Source organism: Mesocricetus auratus, unplaced genomic scaffold (genome assembly GCF_017639785.1).
Source record: "Mesocricetus auratus isolate SY011 unplaced genomic scaffold, BCM_Maur_2.0 Super-Scaffold_100027, whole genome shotgun sequence".
In the NCBI taxonomy this organism is placed as follows: domain Eukaryota; kingdom Metazoa; phylum Chordata; class Mammalia; order Rodentia; family Cricetidae; genus Mesocricetus; species Mesocricetus auratus.
The window spans coordinates 7,328,507-7,350,570 of NW_024429208.1; the positions used below are offsets into that span (position 1 = coordinate 7,328,507).

Genomic DNA, 22,064 nt, shown 5'->3' on the forward strand with positions numbered 1-22,064 from the left:
ATTACAAGTCAGTTGTGTGCAGCCCAGAGACATTAAATGGGAAGTTCCAGAAATAAACTCCTGGTGAGTCTTCAGTTACATGCTGTTCTGAGTAGTGTGAGGAAATCTCATGCCTTTCCACCCTACCCACCCCCCAGGACATAAATCATGCCTCTGTCCAGTGTGACCACACTACATATGCTATCCATACTCCTCAGTACTCCATTTACTGGGTGGGGTGTTGGTAGAGCGATGTGTGTATTCAAATGACCCTTCTAACTGCTACGGGCATGAAAAAGAAAGATGTCACACGTTTGTGGCTGGGAGCTGAGACAAATTACTCTTCAGAGGAGGGTTTCTGAGATAGTTAAGGCAGTAGGCAGGGTTCTGGGGGGAGGGAGCCTCCAGTTTCAGAGTTCAGAGGGAGTTTCTGGCTCTTAGAGGTTGGGGGATGAGGATTTCATATCACACCAGTGACTTAGCCTGCGTTTAGGAGTCAGGCAAGAAGGCACTAGACGGGAGAGTGAGGCTGTAGCATCGGGAGTCTGCAGCTGCCTCTGGCTACAAGGAGGAGAGAGGGAAGGACTTCCAGGCCACGGTAGTTCTCACCTGTCTGCTCTCGTCCTGGAGTGGCTACAAGGGACATAGCTTGACTTCTCCATGATTGCAACATCAGCTTTCTCTATTATCCTTACTAGTCAATGTCAAAGCCAGAGTCATCAGAGAGGGAGGATGGAGTCATAGCTGAGAAAATGTCTCCATAAGATCTGGCTGTAAGGCATTTTCTTAATTAGTGATTGGTTGGGGAGGGCCCAACTCATTGTGGGAGGGGCCACCCCTGGGCTCATGGTCCCAGGTTCTATAGGAAAGCAGGCTGAGCAAGTCATGAGGGGTCAGCCAGTAAGCAGTGCCCCTGCCCTCCTCCCACATCCGTCCCATGGCCTCTGCATCAGCTCCTGCCTCCAGGCTCCTGCCCTGTTTGAGTTCTTCCCTTCACTGCCTTTATATGGAACTATGAGTGAAATAAACCCTCCCCAAGATGCTTTTTGTTGTGGTGTTTCACACAGTAACAGTATCCCTTACTAAGACACCTACTTTCTTAAGATTTAGTCTTTGTTTATTTGTGTATACACATGCCTCTGTCTAAGTGTCTGTGCACATGTGTGCCAGAAGAGGGCGTTAGATATCCTGGAACTGGAGTTACAGGCGGTTGTGAGCTGGGAACAGAACTCGGTCCCCTGCAAGAGCGGCCAGTGCTCTTAACTGCCGAGCTGTCTTTGTATCCCCCACATCTGGTCTGTTCAAGCCACAGCATCTAAGGTCTGCCACTGATGACAAAGACCTCTGCTGGGGCACAGCAGAGAGAAGCCTATGCCACTTCACTGAAGTGTGGTAAGGTATTTAGAAGGCAGGAAGTCGCTTGCACTCAGTACTGACCGCCATATGTTTTTATAATTGCTGGGTTGTATTATTCGTCATCATTGCTCATTTCTTCCTGTGACTGATAGATAAATTACACCGCAGGGATGTGTGCACAGTGAAAAGAACCATCGGTACAAGGGCTCAGAGTTACCCAAAGATCCGGACACCCACAGTGGGTCTTGGGACATTTATTCTAATCATAGAAATCTGAGTAGTGGCTCTGATCTGGACAGGGTTGAGCCCAAGCACAACGGCTGTGTGGCAGCTTGTTTTGGTGGTGTCAGCCCTCCAGAGCCACACACACACACACACACACACACACACACACACACACACACTTGCATACATGGGCACACATATTTTCTGTTGCAGCCACAAAGCAACTGATTCATATTCTGAAGACTTAATCTGGGACAAGCTCAGATGACCAATGGCTACTTCCTATGTAGCCCTTCTCTTTTACTGGGTAATGTGGGGACCATAGGATTGTGGGCCATGAAGGAGGGACCCAGATTCCATCAGCTGTAGTACATTAGCAGAGTTCATGGAGGGATGAGGCAGCCCTCAGTGACTTGGGACCTTCTATTCGACTTGTTTTTAGTGTCCTCTGGTCTTGCCTTTGCCCAGACCTGTGTCACTTACTCTGCTTATGAGTCCCGTGATGCAATGCGAGCTACTTCTAATGTGGTGAGAAACCTGTTCTAACAGGAAAATACACACTGCTGGCATGTGCAGGGTGGTCTTTCGATGTGAGCCCATGATTTCAGTTTCTGAGAGCCGCCACAACCCCTTCACTCAAGCCCAAGGACAAGCCACACTGAGAGAAGGGCGCCTCCCAGAAGCAAGGACTAGCCACACTGAGAGAAGGGCGCCTCCCAGAAGCAAGGACTAGCCACACTGAGAGAAGGGCGCCTCCCAGAAGCAAGGACAAGCAATTCATCAAGCACCAAACCTTGTGAGGAAACAGTAGAACAGAGCCTCAGGCTGAGTCACTCACAAACTAAGTTCCCCGACTCCTGAAATGGGCTGTTGGAAGTAAAGGTTTGGGCTGAGAACTGGAGCCCAGGGAGAGAACGAACAGGTGACTACATCTGTAGCAATCCACACCAGCAGCTCCTGGCCTCTGCACCAACAGGTGTCGGTGGTTTTGCATAAGAGGTTGCCTTTGTTGGCAGCAGCTCTGAGGGGAGAATCTAGGAGGATGGCAGGGAAAGGTGCCGTTTATGTGCGTGGGCGGGGATGTTTTTGTCGTTATGAAGCACAGAAAGTTCCAAGGTCATTTCATCCCCATACCCCAGGGCATTAGCATCAGGAAGCTCTGAGTGTCAAGGGTAGGAGTGGTGCTCTCCCCGCTGGCTCTGTCTCAGTGGGATGGGCAGAGCACTAAACGCTGGTTCTGGCACCCACCATGCCCACACAGGAGTCCAGGGAAGGCTTGGGCTGTGTCCATCCTCGGGAGCTCAGGTGCTGGCTTGTCTCCGTTCTTCAAGTCTTCAGGTCTCTCTGAAAGTGAAAACACGGGTCACCATTTTCCCCCTGCAAGCCATGTCTTAGACATTGTAACTCTGTGGGCACCTAGATTTTCCATTAAATGTTATCGATGGTCACTGGGGAGGCTTGGGTCTCTGAGGGAGGATGCTGCTAGGCTCCCATCCAGAAAGGCCTCTGTACTTTTCATCTCTACCAAAGATTGTCCCCAGACCGCTGTATGAATGTGCTAGGTCTCAGCAGCGTGTTCCTAAGACTTACTATGAGACAGAAAAATTTTGTTTTGCCTTAGCTGGATAGGGAAACGGGGGGGCGCGGGGCGTAGAACGAAGATGATGGAGTGGGGACCGCTGCAGGTGGCAGGACTCCTGCAAGGGCCTCTAGTGAGACAACTCAAACCTGGGAACCCTCCTCCAGAGCAGAGGGGCTTCCGGCTCTTGCTTGAGCTGCTTGGAAAGAGATTTGGAAGCAGGTGTGTCTGACAGAGGGCATCTCCTGCAGGTCATCAGTGGTCACAGACAGCTGATGACTAAGATGCCCTGTGAGACCATAGCAAAACCCCTCAGAGAACAGACGCTTCCAGAAACTGTCAGGCCTTTTCCCGATTGCCAGGGAGCCTTGGTGCGCCAGCCTTCCTAAAACGATGTTCACGAAGATCACCTGGTCCTTGCTCCAGCTCCCCAGTGAGAGTGGCAGGAGGAGGGGCCTGGAGAGTCTTCAGTTTCAGCAAACAGCCAAGGAAGGGTTTGCCCACCCCAAGTCTGCTATCCATTTATCCCCCTGGGCAGAGTCACACTGAGGTCCTGGTCTGGGTTCAGCTGTACTCACTTGCACGAACACACACACATACACAATCAAAACATAAAATAAGATCTTTGGTTAAATAAATTATAATCTTTAAAAAAAAAAGTCAGTGCTGCTCAGTGTTAGAGTACCCGTCTAGCGTGCAGGCCCTGGGTTTGAATCCCAGAACCCTACTAACCAAGTCTGTTGGTACATGCCTGTTATTCCAACACTTGGGAGGTGGAGGCAGGAGAACCAGAAGTCCAAGGTCATCATCAGCTACACAATGAGTTAGAGGCCAATCTGGATTTCATTAGACCCTGTGTCAGATACCACACACACACACACACACTCACACAAGTACAGGCATGCACACACATACATTTACACACACCCTAACACAAGTACAGACATGCACACACACACACACACAAGTACAGGCATGCACACATAGGTACACACACATACATTTACACACACACTCACACAAGTACAGGCATGTACACACACATACACTCGCACAAGTACAGGCATGCACATATATGCACACACACAAGAACATGCATACACACAAGTACAGGCATACACACACAGGTACACACACATACACACACACAGTAAATGCAAGGCTTGGAAACCTGAAACTGATTGCTGCAGGCTGGAGGGCTAGAAGGGACAAGGGTTTCCCTTGGGAGGATCAGGAAATTTTGAGAACTGAACAGAGGTGGTGGCCGCACACATTAGTGTACCAAGCCATGGGATTGTTGTCTTTTGAGAGTTTGTCTATGTTACATAAATTTCACCTCTGTTATGTCAGGAGAAAATATCTTTGAAACTGGACTAGGGGATGGTATGAGGCCAATCTGCGATAAAGTTAGTAAATATTGGCTTAGTGGTTAGTCCCTGGCTGGGCCTTGCCTTCCTGCAGCCCTTTCCCACTTGGAGGGCGGGGATTCCTGAACATCTAGCTCACATCACAGTAAGACCTGCGTCTATCGGAACATCTTTTTTCCTGGTGCCCAGTGAGACTCACTTTCCTGATGGCTCAGGGTTCCCCTGTCTTCCTCTGACCAGGGGTCTCTGTAGGCCTGTCCTACGTCCCCCTGCCTGAAGCAAAACTACCCAGGCCCCTCTTGCTTAAGAACTCTGTTCCACTCTGGCTCCCATGAGGCATCAACTTCACAGGGGCATTTGTGGGCCCCCTCTCCTGGCTCTACCTCATCTAGACTCAGCCTACCCACCCTCTGCTCCACACACTCATGGCATCCTAACCCCACCCCCGCTCCAAGGGGAACACCTCATTCACTGGTCAGCTTTTCCCCTGCTGAGTCAAGCAGGTCCATTCTTCCTGTCCCTCCCCTGTGAGTCTGGATCACACCCGCGGGGTTAGCTGTGCTATAGGGTTGATACCCCACAACCACCACCAAATCATTGCAGAATCAAGATCCTTTCCATTCCTCCTGGCTCCCCATGGCAGAACTGTGGTCACACTGGGTGCAGGGAACACATGAGCTGGAGAGTCATATCAACCTCCAACGGGGGCACTCCAGCCACCTCCAACGGGGGCACTCCACCCACCTCCAACTGCTCGTGAATCCAGTCCAGGAAGGAGGTGATGCGGGTGTAGACTCCAGGCTTGTTCACCTCGGCGCAGCCAATTCCAAAGCTTGTCGCTCCCACCAACTTCCACAGTCTCCTCTCCTGGCACACCAGGGGCCCACCGCTGTCTCCCTGGAGAGCAGGAGGAGGCAAAGGTCGGGGAACTGAGCAGCTACACTGTGCTGGTGACACAGACTTCCCTTTCATGTTGCGAGCCATTGATGGCACGAGCTCACCCCTCCCCGTGCACTTCTAAATGCACTCCGCTGTTGCCAGGAGGTGGCTCCTTGCCTGTATGGGAAGGTTTCCTTCCAGCTGTGTCTCCCCCCCCCCAGGTCCCAAACACTAAACCGGGAAGGTCAAGGTGGCCCGTGTAGCCCATGGGGCTGAAAGAGGAAGGGCCTTCTGCGTGAGACAGAGCTCACTCACTGTGACCACAGGCGGTACTGAGTCTCACCCGCTGTGGCTTTTGGAAGCGCAGGCCCATCCGCTCACAACCCGCTTGCTGCTCTGGTTGTCCCCATATACACTCAGAATCAGGCTGGAGAGGATTAGGGGAGGCTACATCCCGTGCCCTGGAAGACTGGGTGCCTAGGTAAACACAGGCCGGGCCAGCAGGAAAGCCAGAGATATCTTAAGCAAATCTCTTCCTTGTGCCATGTAAATTTGCTTTTTGTTCAGTCACAGGGAAGCTGGCAGTGGCCTGTCCCATGGGCTGGGTCACTATACTGGACTCTTGCCTGCTACCACCCCCCCCCCCGGGGTAACTGGCAGCCCTTTACCTGGCAGCTGTCCACACCGCCCTTCAGATAGCCTGCACAGAGCATGGATGGGGAGATGATGCCGCCGTACACCTCCCTGTGGTTGCAGATCTTGTTGGAAATTAAAGGGACGGCTGCGTGGTTCAGGACAGGGGAGGCGTCACCTGCCTCAGAGTAATGAGGAAATGTGCAGTGAGGAGCCTAGCTTGGAAAACAGAGACAGAGACAGGAGAAGAGGGGGCGGGGATATGCCACCTGACACAGCGATGATAGCAAACACAGGCCCGTAGCTGGAACAGCAGACTGTCATGGAGCACAGAGTGTCCCTACTGAGTGGGTTGTGTATCACACACACACACACACACACACACACACACACACACACACACCCGCCTTCGTCGGGGCCACTTATTCCCCTAAGAGACTTGAAGCGGGAAACAGTAGACAAATGTTTCTTCCCATAGCCAAGTCAAGCCCTTGACCCACCCCGGGTCAATCCACGTTACAAAAGGGAAACTGAGGCTCCCGAAGGCCTCACATATCTGGACAGAGCTGTATGTGGTCAGCAGAAATGTGTCCCTCCAAATAGAGGTATGGGCGCCAGACCTGTGGCAGTGCCGTTAGCCAGGGAACTTCACAGGCAGGCGTTCAAGGGTACAGGTGTGAGATAGCCTCAGTGATGTGGGTAGGCTCATGAAAACTGCAAGCACTTAGCAAAGACTCAAAGAAGGCCACATCAGAGGAGAGGCGCTTAGCATCGGGTCAGCCCGTTGGCCTCGAAGATGAGGAAGAGGCCGCCAGCCCAGGAGTATAGAAGCAAAGGTAAGGGGACAGCAGTCATCAGAGCCACCTGAGGAGCCAGGCTGCCAGCACCTGGGACCCCTGAGGCTGGCTGGTGACTTCTGAGCTGTAACAGGAAGACAATAAACACAAGCTGAGCATTGAATCACAGAGATTGAGAGGCTAAGGCCGGAGGGTTGCTGTAAAGTTCATGGTTAGCCTGGACTACACAGTGAGTTCCTGGACAGCCTGTGCTACACAGTGAGTTCCTGGACAGCCCGGGCTGCTGTGAGACCCTAAATGAATATGTCTCCTAAGGAAAACACTGAGCTTGATGTATGGGTTGGATTATAGCCCTCTTTTGATTTGTCTGCCTATAACTGAGACACGTGACCCTATTTGGAACAGCCTCTGCAGAGGCTGCTGAAGTGCGATCTCAAGGCCAGGTCATCTTGCATGTAGGGCAGGCTCTAGATCCAACAACTGATGTCATGGAGACAGGGATTGATGAGATGGGTCAGCCAGTAAAGTTGTTGGTTCAATACCCGGAACCCACATTGGTGACAACAGAAACTCAACCATCTAGACATTTGGACTGGAGTGACACATCAGTCAGCCAAGGAGCCTAAGAATGGCTAGAGGCACAGATGCTGGGGAAACGTTGGGATAGATCCCACCTCAGGCCTGTAGACACCTTGACCTCAGACTTTAGAACTGTGAGAGGATTTGCATCTGCATTTTTTGAGCCTTTTGAGCCATCTGGGCCATGGTAGTTTGCTGCAGTTTCTAGTGACAGCAGGATGCCCTGAGCCTAGAAAATGCATAAAGAAAAGACATTGCTGGGAACCTTGAGCCTCGAGACCGTGTCAGCAGCCTACCTTGATGAAAAGGACACAGATGGTCCGGGCAGGTATGTGACCATGACTGACAGTACCCGCATAGTGGAGGCTCTGGGTAGCGCCTTCTATTCCATGCTCACAGGAGAAAACACGACACCCCACCATGCAAACTGAATAAAACTTGGGGCATCATCAAGGTGTGCTTCATACACTCGCTTTGCGGAGTGAGAGGAGACAGGAAGGAGGGGTGTGTGAAGGCCTCTCCGTGGACCAGTACCCACACTTCTCCCTCGTAGCCCGTTTCTCTCCAGAGAAGACTCACAACGTCACTGTGACCAAAGATAAGTGACACCATAGTAGCCTACTCAGCAGACTGCTGCTGTGAACAGTTGATCCTCACTAACCCTGAGCTGGGTGGGACCTCCAAGCATCCTGAGGGGACATCACAGCAGAACATCGGAGGGGCCCTCCCAGCCTCTGGCTTCAGACCACTGACCTCCGTCCTCCGTGGCCCCCCATCCTGATGTCCAGCACAGTTTCCCATCAGGAAAGTTCTCTTCCGAGTTGGGCAGACAGACGGGCTGGATGGTCTCTGTTAGAAAGGGAATGGTGATATGAAATCCCTGAAGCCGCTGTCCCAGAAATCAACCGACTTTGTGTTCGGGTCTCTGAGCCCATCTCCTAGGGAGGGGTTGGGCCTTGGTCATTGAAGTCAGCTAACTCAGAGCAGAGGCCCCACCCACTCATCCCCCAGAGTCTATAAAACCTGAGTGCAGGCTGGAATGTGGTGTAAGTCCACAGCGCAGCAGCAAACCCTGGCTGTGAATAACTGGATACTACCTAGTTTAGGCTTGGGGACCGTGTGATCACATGTCATGGCTGTTGCTGGCACCATAGGAGATGTAATTGGTGACAAAATTTTATTGCTCAAATGTGCATTAAGTCACACTTGGGCCAGAGTTGGCCACTCCTGGTCCAGACCTTGGGTGTATACACAGAACATCACACAGGGATGTTCCTGCTGCCCCTGGTGTTTGTAGAGGGCTGGTCTGTACTTAGGCTGTGTCACTGAGACCCTAGCAAAGCCAAGTGACTACATGTGCCCAGGGCTTTCATGTGAGCAGCACCCGGAATGATGATAATGGAAAAGTGGGGAGAAGCCGGGCGGTGGTGGCGCGTGCCTTTAATCCCAGCACTCGGGAGGCAGAGGCGGGCGGATCTCTGTGAGTTCGAGGCCAGTCTGGTCTACAAAGCAAGTTCCAGGACAGCCAGGGATGCACAGAGAAACCCTGTCTCGAAAAACCGAATGAAAGAAAGATGAGGAGGGGCGGCATGTTTAGCTCTTTAGCCAAGTACAGCAGCAGACAGCTCCCTCTCTAGAATCAAACACCACCAAAAATAGCCGGAAAGCAGCGGCCCGCAATCCCACCCCGGCAGTCCTTCCTCTCTGTTGTGCTAGAAATCGCACAGGTTCGCTGTAGAGAAGGGGGTCCACCTTGGAAACAGCCCTGCCTGCCCTCCAGCGCGCTTATCCTTGGAAGGTCAGGACTCTCACTGATGGAACCAATGTTCTGTGCCACTCACAGAATGCTGGAGAGTTCCAGCAGGGCCAGCTCTGCGGGAGTTTCTATAACAGCCAGAGGGCTGAGCTTGGAACTCAGCCCCTGTCACTAGAGGTGATAAGAATCTGAGAGAGGAAAAGGAGAGATCCGTTCTAAGAACACCCAGGGAGCTGAAGATTCCTAGAACCTTCCAGATGTTGAGGAACAGGGAGGGAAGCTCTTGCCAAGCCCTCAAGCTGCCCCAGACTGGGACCCTGCTCTTTCCACCAGAGGGACCCTACCAGAGGCTCTATGTAACCAACACCAAGATGGGAACGTGCTGTCTGCCTGGGGTCCCTAAGCGCAGGTGACTCTCTTCCACCACCTAGAGGTACCAGGTGGCCTGGCCTAGAGAAGCTCTTACATTCAGTTGGCACCAGACCGAGAGACCAGAGCAGGACCAGGAAGGCTGTGAGATAAAATCAGCAACACAGCCACCTTCAGGACCAACAAGCCAGATCTAAAGGAGGTAACAGAGCTGAAATCTTATGAGAGGACTCAGTCTCCTAACATGCTCTGATTAAAGGCACATAACTTGGGCTGGGAAGATGGCTTACCACACGGTCGTGAGGGCCTGAGTTTGATCTCTGAAAACCTTGTAAAAAGCCAGATGTGATGGCATTGGGTCCCTTACCCAGTGCTGAGGAGACAGAGACCAAAGGGCCCTTGGGGATTATTAGTCAGTCAGCCTAGTAGGTGACTCTAGACCAATGCGACCCTGCTCCCCACAAAAAAAAACAAGGTGGAAGGTTCATGAGGAACACCACCCAGGGTTGGTGTTGGTGTTGGCCTCTGGCCTCCACATGCACACACACACACACACACACACACACACAACTTTAATGAGCAAAGGCAATGTGTCAACACCCAGCTGAATCAGACATTGGAATTTTCTGGCAAGGATAGTAAAGCAGCCATTATAACGATGCTCCAACAAGCAACCACCAATTCTCTTGAAATGAATTGAAAGCAACTATCGGGCACAGACGCCTAGACATTACCATCAAAGGTGAGTGGCTCAGCCAGCTTCATGAGGGCGATGTCATTGCCTAGCCGCTTTGGCTTGTACTTGCTGTGGTAGATGATTTTCTCCACCAGATGGGAGGGCACAGGACTGTCCATTAGGGACACAAGACCCACCTGGACGCTCCAGGACTTGGGGTGGTACAGGCTGAAATGCATAGACAGAGAGACGGAGCTCAGGACAGACCCAGCCATGCTGGGCTCCAGTGTCCCAAGAGCCCAGGGAGATGTGAGAGACGTCACCAGGTGGGAGATGGCTCAACGCTCCACACATCTGTGCCCCACGTTGAGCACATTCCCAAGTCCTGCAGGGAACACAGGCCATACCCCTTGTACATCCCAGACAAGCCATTCTCTCCACACCACCCAAGGGACAGGCGTTTGAGAGCCTCATGCAAGCTTTGCTCCCTGCAGAGGGCGTCAGGATCTTTCTCCACTGACCAAAACAGGAGTTAAAGGGAGTCAGCCGCTGGGTCTGGGATGCTCTCTCTGACTTCCTTGCCATCTAAACTCCTGACAGACGCAGCTTGGTGGGGGTTTGGTGTTGTCTGGGTGCCCTGCACTTCTGTCCCATGGTACCCTGCTGTGCCATCACATATGTGGCAGGAGTGAGCCACAGGGAGGCTGGGGACCCTGATTTCCATAGGGTCTCTTTCCACCCCTTCCTCCCTTCCTCCTCTTTCTACCTTCTCTGTGGCAGCCCAGCTCATGTCACACCCAGACACAGAGGCAGGTCCTATGACAAAGGTGGGCATTCGTGCCTATGTGTGGCTTTACGGTGACTGGCTTCCCGCCTTCCTAACCCGCCCTCACCCCCAGATCACCCCATCTCCCTCTGACCCAGGACTAGATAAGGCTCTGGGAAGATCGGGTCCACAGCGGCTGGTCCAGACACTCACTCATAAACACAGTGAGCAGCAGTGACGATCCACAGAGGGGTGATGACAGAGCCCCCGCATAGGTGGTACCCCTGGAACTGGAGGCTGACCTGCCATGGCCACTGGGCAAGCGAGGATAAGTTTCCACCCACAATGCGGAAGCCGTAGCCAGTTCTCAGGCCACAGGCTACAGAAGGAGAAGAGGGGTTTATGGGTAATGCTGTCAGCACACTAAACCTCCTACCTAGCAATATTCCTGTCCCCAACCCTGCAGGAGAGGGGTCAGGCACACAAGGGGTCGGGCTCACATGGGGTCGGGCACACAAAAGACTCAGAGGTACGCAGGGTTTGCGGGAGGCAGTGGGAAGGGCTGTTGCAGAGAGCAGACATGCTCGCCCTGCTCATCAATGACATCCTAGTGCCTAGCCCCACACTGGCATCTAAGAGAAGGGGTCTCGTGTTGGGGAAGTCTTTTGTCAATAAAGCACTGTTGAGCCAATAGGAATCTAGATAGGTGGGACTAGGAGTCCAGGAGGATTCTGGGAAGGAGAAACACAGGAGAGTTCGACATGTAATGCCATGGGGTAGGAAGCCCGGAACTATTCTCCGGTAAGAGACATACTTAGATTAACAATTATGGGGTAATTACTTAAGTCAGAGCTAGCCAGTAAGAAACAAGCAAGGCCAACAGCTTCATAATTAATATAGCCTCCTGTGTGTTTATTTGGGACTGATGCGGCTCTAGAACCAGGCTGGCGGGAAGGCTCCTCTCAAAGAAAAAAGCTTCTCTTTACAGTCTCGAGCTGTCTGTCCCCAAAGGAAGGACATGACTCCACAAGGGCAGCTTCCATGTGACTCCCTACCTACTTAGACACTTAGGACACTTACCCGAGCACTTCAAGGTGACCACGTGGCCTGAGGCACAGCCTTCCCTACAGAAGAAAGAGCAGTTCATGGATGGGCCATCAAGCAGCTGTTTGCAGAGCAAGGGTCACGCGCGTGGGACCTGGGGGGGGCTGGGTGTCCAGAGGAAAACCTGACTGAAGAGTTCCTGTGGCGTTTTCTCCTTGCCTCAGTCTGGGCCCCAGTGAGGAGATGTCTCAGATCTGAGCACCTGACTGTTGCTAAGGGAACCTGGTTTTTCTTTATCTGAGTTTATCAGGGTTGTGGCTGTGGGGGGGGGGGTGGACGGGGAGGGCAGCTAAGTGGCGGGTGTGAAAGCTCTTTGTAAAGGATGCTGTCTAATGTCCTTGTCTCTCTCTTCCCTGCTTATTTGCTTACAAACGCGCACATGCGCACACATGCGCACACACACACCACACACTCAATTCCCTGCTGTGAGGCAGGCCCAGCGCTGGCCCGATGACGTGCCTGCCTGTCACTGGGTGTCACCGTCGCTCTTCTGCTGTACTCCCCTCCCTCCCTTGACACAACCACACTTCCCTGGGTTGGGGGTTCACCCCTGCACCCCAGCTTATGCACCACCATCCTAACTGCAGCAGTGAGCTCCACCGCTGCTCATGGGGGTGACATTCATCCCTCTCAAGGCAGTGCGCCACAGCTTCACAAACCCAGCCTGTGACTCAGCACCAGTGTAGAAAGCACCGGCCCCTGTCTTAACCGCTTACCTCGTGTACACAGAGTGGTGCAGCGTGGTCACCTTGTCATCTGGCAAGAGGTGGTTAATGGACGCAAAGTCGCCCTGGAACTGCTCCTCCAGCGCATCCACTCTGAGGGGGTCCGAGCTTACGTAGCTGCAGGTGCATTGGAAACTCAGACCCCAATCGTCATGGTGACTCTGAAATGCCAGTCACCCACACATACTCACCAGGTTACAAGCCTCACACTTTGAGGACCCCACTTGGTCCTCCCCAGACCATCAAAGGCTTCATTTTGCTGAGGAAATGCACACACCTTAGTCAGGCATTCCAGGCTGGCTGTGGTCTGGACACCTGCTTGCTGTCCCACAGTCTGCAGCCTGGCCTGCCCACCCACCCAACTCCAGCCGCAGAGACCGCTTCCTGCCACCGTTACTTCCCACCCAGCCCGCTCCGATGCACTCGGTTTGGCTGGAGCCGAGCCTCAGGGGAGGCAGCTAGGTGTCTAGTTCCTGAGCGTCAGGAGTGGGGGAATATGAGAGCCTGTCCCACTTAGTCTAGCACTGACAGTGAAGGCAGTGACTCAACTCAAGGACCTGGGACCAAGCAAATGGGCCCAGTGTCAGGAGACAGGCAATACAGCCACGGTGCAGAAGAGAGATTTAAAGAGACCAGAACAGGGCAGAATAGCTCAGCACATACCCAGCAATGAAAAATCAAAAAAGGAAATGCAGCATTTAAGGGGTCCCAAAGGAAGGCGGGAGAGCAAAGTGTCCTGCAGGTGGCTAACTGCTAACCCACCCGGCAGTTTGTCACACAGGGTGCCATCCCATTGCTGGCACAATGCTGGCCACAGGGACTCACACAAGTACAGTGACAGTGTTCAGCCAAGCATGGGTTTGAAGGAAATGCCATCAAGATATTTTTCCAGGCATTTCCTCCCAGGGGAGGCCACGGTAGTCTGCCTAGGTGTAAAGGAGTCAGCAGTTGCTGAGAAGTCAGGTCGTGGGAAAGATGGCAGGGTGACAAGCTGGGGCCCATGAAATGCAGAAGGAGCCTAACTGGAGCCCACGGGTCCCCTCAGAGCAGCAGCCACCCCTCCCCCAGCCATGGAGAAGCTGTGTTCCTAGCATCCTCTCAGATCCGGGCAGTATGGCAAAGGCCAGGGATTTGGAGAGGGAGAATTTTCCAAAAGAGAAGAGGAAGAATGAGGAAGAGAATGACAGGAAACAGAGCTACCTAATGGGGAAACTGGGGTGTTTTGGTGTGTGTGTGTGTGTGTGTGTGTGTGTGTGTGTGTACATATGTGTGCATGCATGTGTGTGCATATGTGTGTGTATTTATGCATGTGTGTATGTGTGTGTACAAGTGTGTGTGTATGTGTGCATGAATACATTTTTGATGTTTTCCTTTTCTCTAATGAATAAAGCTACATAATTCTCTGAGTGACCTTTGCAGCTGTCGTTGAATTTTAGTTGCAGCTTGTTTAGGAACCCAGGTGTGCACAGGAGGCAGGCCTGGGGTACCCCAGCTGTGGGGTACCCAGGATCCCACTGGCTTAGATCCTCCACAATGGCCATAGCCACATAGTTTTGAGGACCTTGCTTCCTTGACTACAAACTAAGATTTACTTCAGAGTTTGCCTCCTTTGATCTTTGCTCAGTTCCCAAGATGCACAGGGGCATTCGGGAACCTGCCTGTGGTAAACTGAGAAGCCAAGAGGTAATAGCACCCTGGGAAACAAGGCAGGAGTCAGGGGGATGGCCATGAAGGAGAGGGGCCTTCAGTCAGTCAAAAGCATGTTGCTGCAGTGTAGACAGCCAGCAGCTGACTCCCAACTCTGAAGATGGAGAGACTTAGATGGTCTCCCAAGGCTAAGGGTGTTTCTGAACAATAGCATCCTCTGGGACTCTTGAGGGTGGGTGTGCAGACACGGATGTGACCAGCACCCATGTGTAACAGCACCCCTACATCTGCCCTTTAAGCTGCAAAGCCCTGAGCCAGAGAATTTTTTTTTCACTCAGAGGTCCCGGGCTTACAAACTTTTTGCGTTCTGTTACTGGTTTTCTTTTTTTATGGTTTGCATGTTTTATTTGGCTGTGTTGTTTGTTTGTTGTTGTTGTTGTTTGCTTGATTGGTTGGGTTGTTGTTGTTGTTTGACAGGAACTCGCTCTTCAGCTCAAACTCTCCATGTAGCCCAGGCTGGCCTAGAACACACATTGTTCCTCTCTGCCTCGCCAGTGCAGGGATCACACGTGTGCCACCATGCCTAGTTGTTGCAGTGCTGGAACAGAACCTGTGGCTTTGTGTATGCTACGTCAGTGCTCTACTAGCTGAGCCCCAGCCCCAAGGATCTTAATTGCTTTTGCATCTAAGGTGCCAGCCTCACCCTTCACACACAATGTTCTGTGTGACTTGGAGTCACCCGGCTGCTTGGGCCTTGTCTTGCTCCCTGTGGAGGAAGACGAGGCTAGGTGCCACGAGGCTGTCATAAGAATGAAGTGTGACATGTTAAAGCATCTGGAGAGCTCCTACCGTCCCCATCCTGTCATCCTTGCCGTTTGGCCTTGACTCACCTGGGAAACCCCAGCTGGGCACAGGCAACCTTGGCATAGTGGCTTTTCCAGTCATCAGAGCACACGGTCCTCCAGGCAGCAGCCGTGAACACCTGCAGCGCTGCTCTTTGTCCACTCACCCGCACTGGCCAGGCGTGGGGAGAAGCGCGGTGAGGACCAGGGCAGGCTGAGGCCAGGCAGAGGCTGACGACAGCCCCACTCACTCCACACACCTCCTCTTCCGACCCGCTCCCACCCACGGCCCCTCCCCATGAGATGCTGCACCCTGAGACCCCCACTCAGAACCCGCCTAGTCCCCCGAGTGAACACAAACACACGTAACAGTCCTCCCACAACCTAGCTAGGCACATCCCAGCTGAGGACAGGGCATGGCAACGGCTGCACCTTGGATCCATCTCACAGACGGGAAGGGCGAGTCCTGGGTTGTGGTCACTCTCTATTACTTCCTCCAGTGAACGGTGGGACTCACCACATCGGAACTCATCCTCCCCGTCCTTGCAGTCAGAGACCCCGTCGCATCGAGCAGTCATTTCAATGCACTTGAAAGATGAATGGCACCTGTACTTCCCGGAGCAGTCGAAGTGAACTGGGGGCAGGCGGGAAAGGGAGACTGCTAGCAGGCGGGCGGCCCCTCCAGTGTGCGGCGCTCAGAGCCGCGCACCTGCCACGTGGCCTTGGACTTGCCCATCAATAATAAAACCCCGCAGTGAAATTGCATCCCTGACAACAGCCTGTTTCCTTCAGCCCCATCTGGCCTGAACTCCAAGGAGCAGGACTGCTGCACCCACGGTTACCACTACCGCCAGGAAGCACAGATCAGGGGTGTATTCAGACCCCCAAGGTTCAAAGCCAAGAGCAAAACTGCACGGCTGTGGCCAACACACCCAGCTGTCCCAGCAAGAGCCTCAACGGAGACGTTCCGACCACCCTGCTTCCTTTAACTCTGGGCCTGAAGCCAATAAACTATGGGACACACGGCCGCGCAGAAGGCGAACTCCACTGCCCTGTGCGCAGTCACTTGGAGGAGAAAAAGAGAAGCTGTATACTCTAAGAGAACCCCTTCCTCCCTATGACCCGCTTTCTCCAAAGCCCCACATACCTCCCTATAAACATAGCCAGGGTGCGTGGTACGGCTTGAATGGAAGTCTTTGTTCAACCCCAGCCCCCACCTTCCCATCCCAGAGTCCTGTTTCATCAGCTACCTGTGAGTAATTCTAACTGGGCAGGTACCCTGGGTGGCAGAGCCCAGAGCACGGCCAGCAGCCCCTGCCTGTTCCCACACTGGCTTGGCATTCACATAAGCAGATAGACCCCAACGCCATCAAACCAAAAGGACATCAGCCACCGGTAATTAAGGCCAGGCAACAGCAAGTACCGGCGGGGTGGGGGTGGGGCACTCATGCAAGTGTAAATGCCAAAGCGGGTATTGGAGCACCTACTAAATAATGGACTGGTACTCACTGCCCAGGCCGATAGCCAGCGCCAGTATCAAGGCAATGATCCCGATGACGATGATCGGAAAAAACTTCAAGGGCAGCAGGGACAAGATCTGAGCAGCTACTTCGTCTGCATCTGAGAACCAAAGGAGTGGGGAGTGGGGGAGCCAGGGAGCATGATTGACTTTGAGTGACATAAAACTTAAAGTGTAGCCGCGTGTCCTCTGTCCCCTCGGTGCAGAGAAAGTACCAGCCCAAAGACGGCTGACCTCATTGCATGAGTGGTCACTTTGTCTAGGTCAGTCTCACCCTTCCCAGTTATGGCCCAGCTCTCCGTCCCTGCTTAGGAGACATTGTTGTGGGTTGCAAAGTATCCTCCAAGGGAGCCTTTGACACCCTAACCCCCTGCAGCCAAGAAAGGGATCTCACTTGGCAGTCACGGAGAGCGCCAGTTAAGATGAGGTCCTTAGAGAAGGTACAACTCTTGTACGGCTGGCGTCCTAGGGAAGGGGGAGATTCCGACACAGACGCGGACATGCACAGAGAAAAGACAAGAGCCAAGGGGGACAGACAGCCATGTGAAGTTGAAGGCCGGGGGCAGGGTGACACGTCCACAACCCAAGGAGGAGTTCCAAAGGCTGTTGGTCAAAGGTCACTATCTGCACAAGGCCTGGCGGGTCCTGTGTGCATCCACGGGAGCAGGGTGGATATCGGGGCTCTCAGGCTTCCAGCCCCCCAGATAGGATACAAGGAGACTTTGTTGACTGAGCCACCCAGCTGTGACATGTTGTCCCAGCAGCCCGGGAAGAACAGCCGCAGGAAGTTCAGGGTCCCGAGGATGTGTTCAGAGAGGGTAGTGTGACATGGAGATGTTATGCCGTGTGCTTGAAGCAAGGAGGGCACTGGGCTCTCTCAAATTATCCCAAACTGGCCTTTCCCCCACAGAGTCACCCTCAGTCTTTGTTCAGGCCATGCACCACACGTGGGCAGAGGCCGTCATATGGCAGCATGTCCCCCAGAATGGGTCTGTCCAGCAGCTCGCTCCCTGTCCAGGTTAGTACATTTCATGTCCTTTTTCAGCTCAGAGCTGCCCCAGGTCGTCTTGCAGCTCCTAAAGACTGGGGTTCCCAGGCTCTGGATTCTTCGGCTCTCATGGGAACCGCCTGCTTGTGTGATACCCACAGGGAGGGAGCTGGCAGTAACACTGGCGACGAGGCCACCTGCTGTGTGGGGAGTGACAAATCCCTGACCTTGACCCAGGAGCTTCGTGCCTTCTGGCTACATCATCTATGAAACCTGGGCAGGCTAACTGTTAGCTTGCGAGTAAGGTGGACGCTACCACCCAAGGTGCCCTGCAGAGGTACAGCATCTCCACCTCTCCTCCCTGATGTGGCTCGGACACACTTGGTTTGATGGTTAATTTTCTATCAACTCAGCACAAGCCAGGATCATCTGGGAAAGGGGAACCTCCATTGGGAAAATGCCTTCATCAGACCTTTGGGCATATATAGTGTTTTGTTTTGTTTTGTTTCCTTTGACTAGTGTTGGAGGTGGAGAGGCCAGCTCATTGTGTGCGGTGCCACCTGGGGGCAGTGTTGGTTCTGGATGACATAAGAAAGTAGACTGAAAAAAAAATAGTGAGCAGCGCCCTCCATGGCCTCTGCATCAGCTCCTGCCTCCAGGTTCCTGCCCTGTTTGAGTTCCTGTCCTGGCTTCCCTGGATGATGGACCGTGAACTGCGAAGCTGGTATAAACCTTCCCTCTCTGAGTTGGTTTGGTCATGATGTTATCACAGCAACAGAGGCTAACTAGGGCGCTCAGGATGGTGAGTAAAATGCATCTCTCTGGAGCAGCCCCACAAAGGACAGACAAGCAGGAAAACCTCCAAACCTCCCTGGAAATGAACAAATGAAAAATGAGCCTAAATTCATCCTGACATCACAGTGACTTGGCTGGTACCGCACCCACTGGTGCTCACAGCGGAAGAGACCGTGAGCCTCTCACACAGCACAGGGCGGGATGCATTCGAGTCTGCTTTGTTAGTATTCAGGCGTCTGTCCTGGCCTGTCCTTGGGGTTCTGACAGGATACGCCCTCAGCCGCAGTCACCAAAAGCACCTGTACACATTCACTATGTTCCCATCTCCTCCCTCTCCCTCTCCCTCTCCCCTTCCCCCCCTCCCTCCCTCCTCCTCTCTCTGCTTCTCTGCCTATCTCTCCCACACAGACTGCCTCTTTTTCTTTTTTCTTTCTTTTTTGCTGCTCCTGTCCGCAAAGGCCATCTCCCCTTCCCACCTCCTTTCCCCTAATAAAAAAAAACCCCTCCAGATGATTTCTGTCACATGGCATCTTTCTCTCTCCAGCCAATTTTTAAATTACAACACCCTTTGTGTAAGATTGGAGATGTATCTACGTGGTTTAAAAGCAGATGGTGTTTTTGACCCAGTAATGTCACCTCTAGGAATGTATCCTAAATGCTGTCAAGGGTGTATACAGATGTCCCTCTCCACACACCCTGTGGAAGGTGCCATTCCCGAAACCAGCAAACAGGAAGCAGCCTGGACAGTCAGCAAAAGAGCAACAGGAAACCCCTCAGCATCGCTGTGGCACATGTGGGATGGAATTCCTAGGGGTCTTTTCCGATTTCACCCTGTCCTTTATACTCTGTCAGCAATCCAGAAGGCTTAAAAAGAATCCTTAGGGCATACAGGTTGCAGGTTGTTCAGAGCTACAGCCTGAATTGTCCAAGTTTCCACGCTGGCCCAGCTCAAGGGTTATCCTTCTCATTGCTCCCAAGCCGGACTCTCCAGACCAGCAAGTCACAGCACAAGGCCCCATAGAAGCAGGCATCACAGGGAAAACAAATGCTTCATCTAATAGACATGTGGCTCAAGGGACCACCTTTTCTTTTGGTGGCTACACCGATCATTTCAGTCAGGCACTTAGCATTTGGTGACATATAGCTTGTCTGAGTTTTCTAAAAGGGCTGTGACCACTGTTTCTAAGGAGTGGTCAGAGTTTTCCTATCCAGCATTCGGCCTCTTTCTGAGTGAACCTGAGCCAATACGGAGCTTGGGTCTCTGAAAACCGCCAAGAGAAGAAAACAAAACAAACAAACAAACAAACACAAAACTGCCTCCAGGGAGTTAGCAACTGCCCCTAACAAGGGGGCTCCTCCTGAGCATCCCCCAATTGCAAGATCAGGAAAGGGAGGCTATTAATGTGAAAATACCCAGGGAAAGCGGGAGACACAGCAAAGTCACAGAGTACCTGTCTAGTTCGATCCCTGGTACAGGAGAGAAGGAAGGAGAAGGGATGAGAGAAAGACAGACAGAGGGAGGTGGGAGAGAGAGAGAGAGAGAGAGAGAGAGAGAGAGAGAGAGAGAGAGAGAGAGAGAGAGAGGAGAGAGGGAGAGAGAAAGAGTGAGAGAATATACAAGGAGATCCCTCCACCACAAACACACACACACACACACACACACACACACACACACACACACGCACGCACGCACGCACGCACACACACGGGCACAGACAGACACTTGACCACATTCACCACTTCTGCAAAAGTCCCACCTACCTGGTGCCACAGGACTTATTTTCAAATCATCCAAGCCAAAGAGTGATCGGAAGGAGAAGGGGGCTTCGGATGCTGGAGGATCATTTTCTCCCATGGTGACTATCTCAGGGCCTCTGATGCTGGCTTCCGGCTCCGCCTCCACCTGCTTAGCCAGGGGTGAGCGGGATTGGTCCCTGTGGGAAGTGTGGGCACCAGGGGTGCCTCTGTCCCATTTTAAATCCTTTCGGTCAGACTTGAAGCCCACTCCCTCCCTGTGGGTTTGTCCCAAACACCCATCTACTGAGAGCACAACTTTCCCTGGACTTCTAGAGCTGACAAAGGAGCAGAATTTTAATTCCTCTCCAGTAACAGCAACACGTCCTCTGTGTAGATAAGCCCTTTGCCACACAGAAGCCCCTGTGTCATTCTTCTTTAGAGGACGGCGACTACCTGATTTCTAAGGCTGTTCTCCCCTGTTCTTCAACATTTGGTTTTTCTTTCTAGCCATGGGATTTACTTGTCATAGACATAAGATGTTCTGATACTCAATTTTTTGTGTCCCAAAAATGTAGATAGCATCAGAGAAAGGGCATAGTCACGCCGTTAGTAGCGTAAGTAGCTTCCCACAAACACAGTCCTTTTCTGGCTCCTGCAGGCATGACCTGATTAAAAATGAAAGTATCCAAGCCCTGGGCACCCAGGCCACCGAGCCAAGAGGGGAGTGACAGGGAGCCTCTGCCTCAGGCCAAACCCACACAGGGCTCTGTTTCCTACAGTAGAGACTTTCCAGAGAGGGTTGAGCAGCCATGTGAGGTGCTCCCCAGTGAGTCCCAGGTCAGTCCTTCCAACTGCACAACCAGGTTGTTTAAGATTCTGCTTCTGTCAACACTGAGGTCCACAGAGTCCCCCCTGAAGGCTGTGAGCACCAATCATGAATCTGCCTCCTTCCTGGCCACCTGTTGTGTTTGTCCATGTTCCAAATGGAGCTACTCACCATTAACAACTAACCCTGTTTCTCACACTATTTGTAAACCTTAAGCTTTCCGGAAAAATCAGCCCTGGGAGAGTATCCCCTCCCAAGCAGGCCTGGGAGGCTGAGAGGTTACCTAGAGTGCATCCTCGAAGTGTCCCCCCACCCCGCTGCCCCCCACCTGGCTCCCTTACTTACTATTTCTGGAGCCGCCATCATTTGGGGCAGCAATAATTTCCTTTTTCATTATAAAAGTGAGCAGGAGGGGAAGCAGCTGGCAAAAGGGAGTCCGGGAGGAAACTATTTCCACCGAGTCACTCAGCCTTGTCGACTCCGTCACTGAGGCCAGCGGCATCACTGTGGCGCCTCTGTAACTCAATCTGGATGTGGTTATCAGGTGGCCCCGGTGGCATGGCCGCGGAGATGAGGAGAACAGCTTGCAAATGAGCAGCGTCAGAATGACAGGAGTGTCACAGAAGAATGGAGGGCCCAAGGACACTCCTTTTGGTAAGATGACCGAAGGGGCCACACCCAGTGCCAAGCAGACAGCCCCACAGAAGGGCAGATCGGCACTTTGCCAGGCAGTGCCAACCACCCAGGTGACTGAGCCTTGGCCTTAGTCCTACAGCTGTTCTGAGGACAGAAGACAGAGACTAAACGATTTGCCTGAAAATTTCTTGATGTCATTGTTTTTAACAGCTGAGTAATACTCCATTGTGTAAAGGTACCACAATTCCTTTATCCATTTCTCGGTTGAGGACATCTAGGTTGTT

At 52.7% G+C, this 22,064-nt stretch overlaps 1 protein-coding gene across 5 annotated transcripts; it reads right to left on the reverse strand.

Moving 5' to 3' along the window:
* Nucleotides 1-1,423: 1,423 nt before the first annotated feature.
* Nucleotides 1,424-21,823, reverse strand: Tmprss3 (transmembrane serine protease 3). 5 transcript variants are annotated; one of them, XM_021227480.2, is made up of 13 exons: nt 21,490-21,769; nt 20,343-20,484; nt 16,789-16,899; nt 15,797-15,913; nt 15,328-15,451; nt 12,782-12,907; nt 12,042-12,085; nt 11,175-11,340; nt 10,254-10,423; nt 8,148-8,243; nt 6,054-6,196; nt 5,251-5,403; nt 1,424-2,904 (listed from the first exon to the last, which is right to left on the reverse strand). In XM_021227480.2, exons 1-13 carry the CDS (start codon nt 21,508-21,510, stop codon nt 2,887-2,889), a joined length of 1,431 nt encoding a protein of 476 aa, XP_021083139.1. In that variant the 5' UTR covers nt 21,511-21,769; the 3' UTR covers nt 1,424-2,886. The 5 variants fall into 5 exon arrangements, 4 of the variants coding, with proteins under 4 accessions (XP_021083139.1, XP_012969353.2, XP_040588315.1 ...); XM_013113899.3 differs by having other exon boundaries at nt 20,343-20,487; XM_040732381.1 differs by lacking the exon at nt 21,490-21,769 and adding an exon at nt 20,772-20,979.
* Between the last annotated feature and the right edge of the window lie 241 nt (nt 21,824-22,064).

Bases quoted from the DNA above. Each gene is read 5' to 3' on its own strand.
- Tmprss3 (XM_013113899.3), bottom strand. From the start codon at position 21,510: ATGATGGCGGCTCCAGAAATA. The intron at 15,914-16,788 runs GTGAGTACCAGT...GCCTGCCCCCAG, and splicing joins GCTGGCTATCGGCCTGGGCA to TTCACTTCGACTGCTCCGGG. The intron at 6,197-8,147 runs GTCAGTGGTCTG...ACTCTGAGGCAG, and splicing joins GGGGGCCACGGAGGACGGAG to GTGACGCCTCCCCTGTCCTG.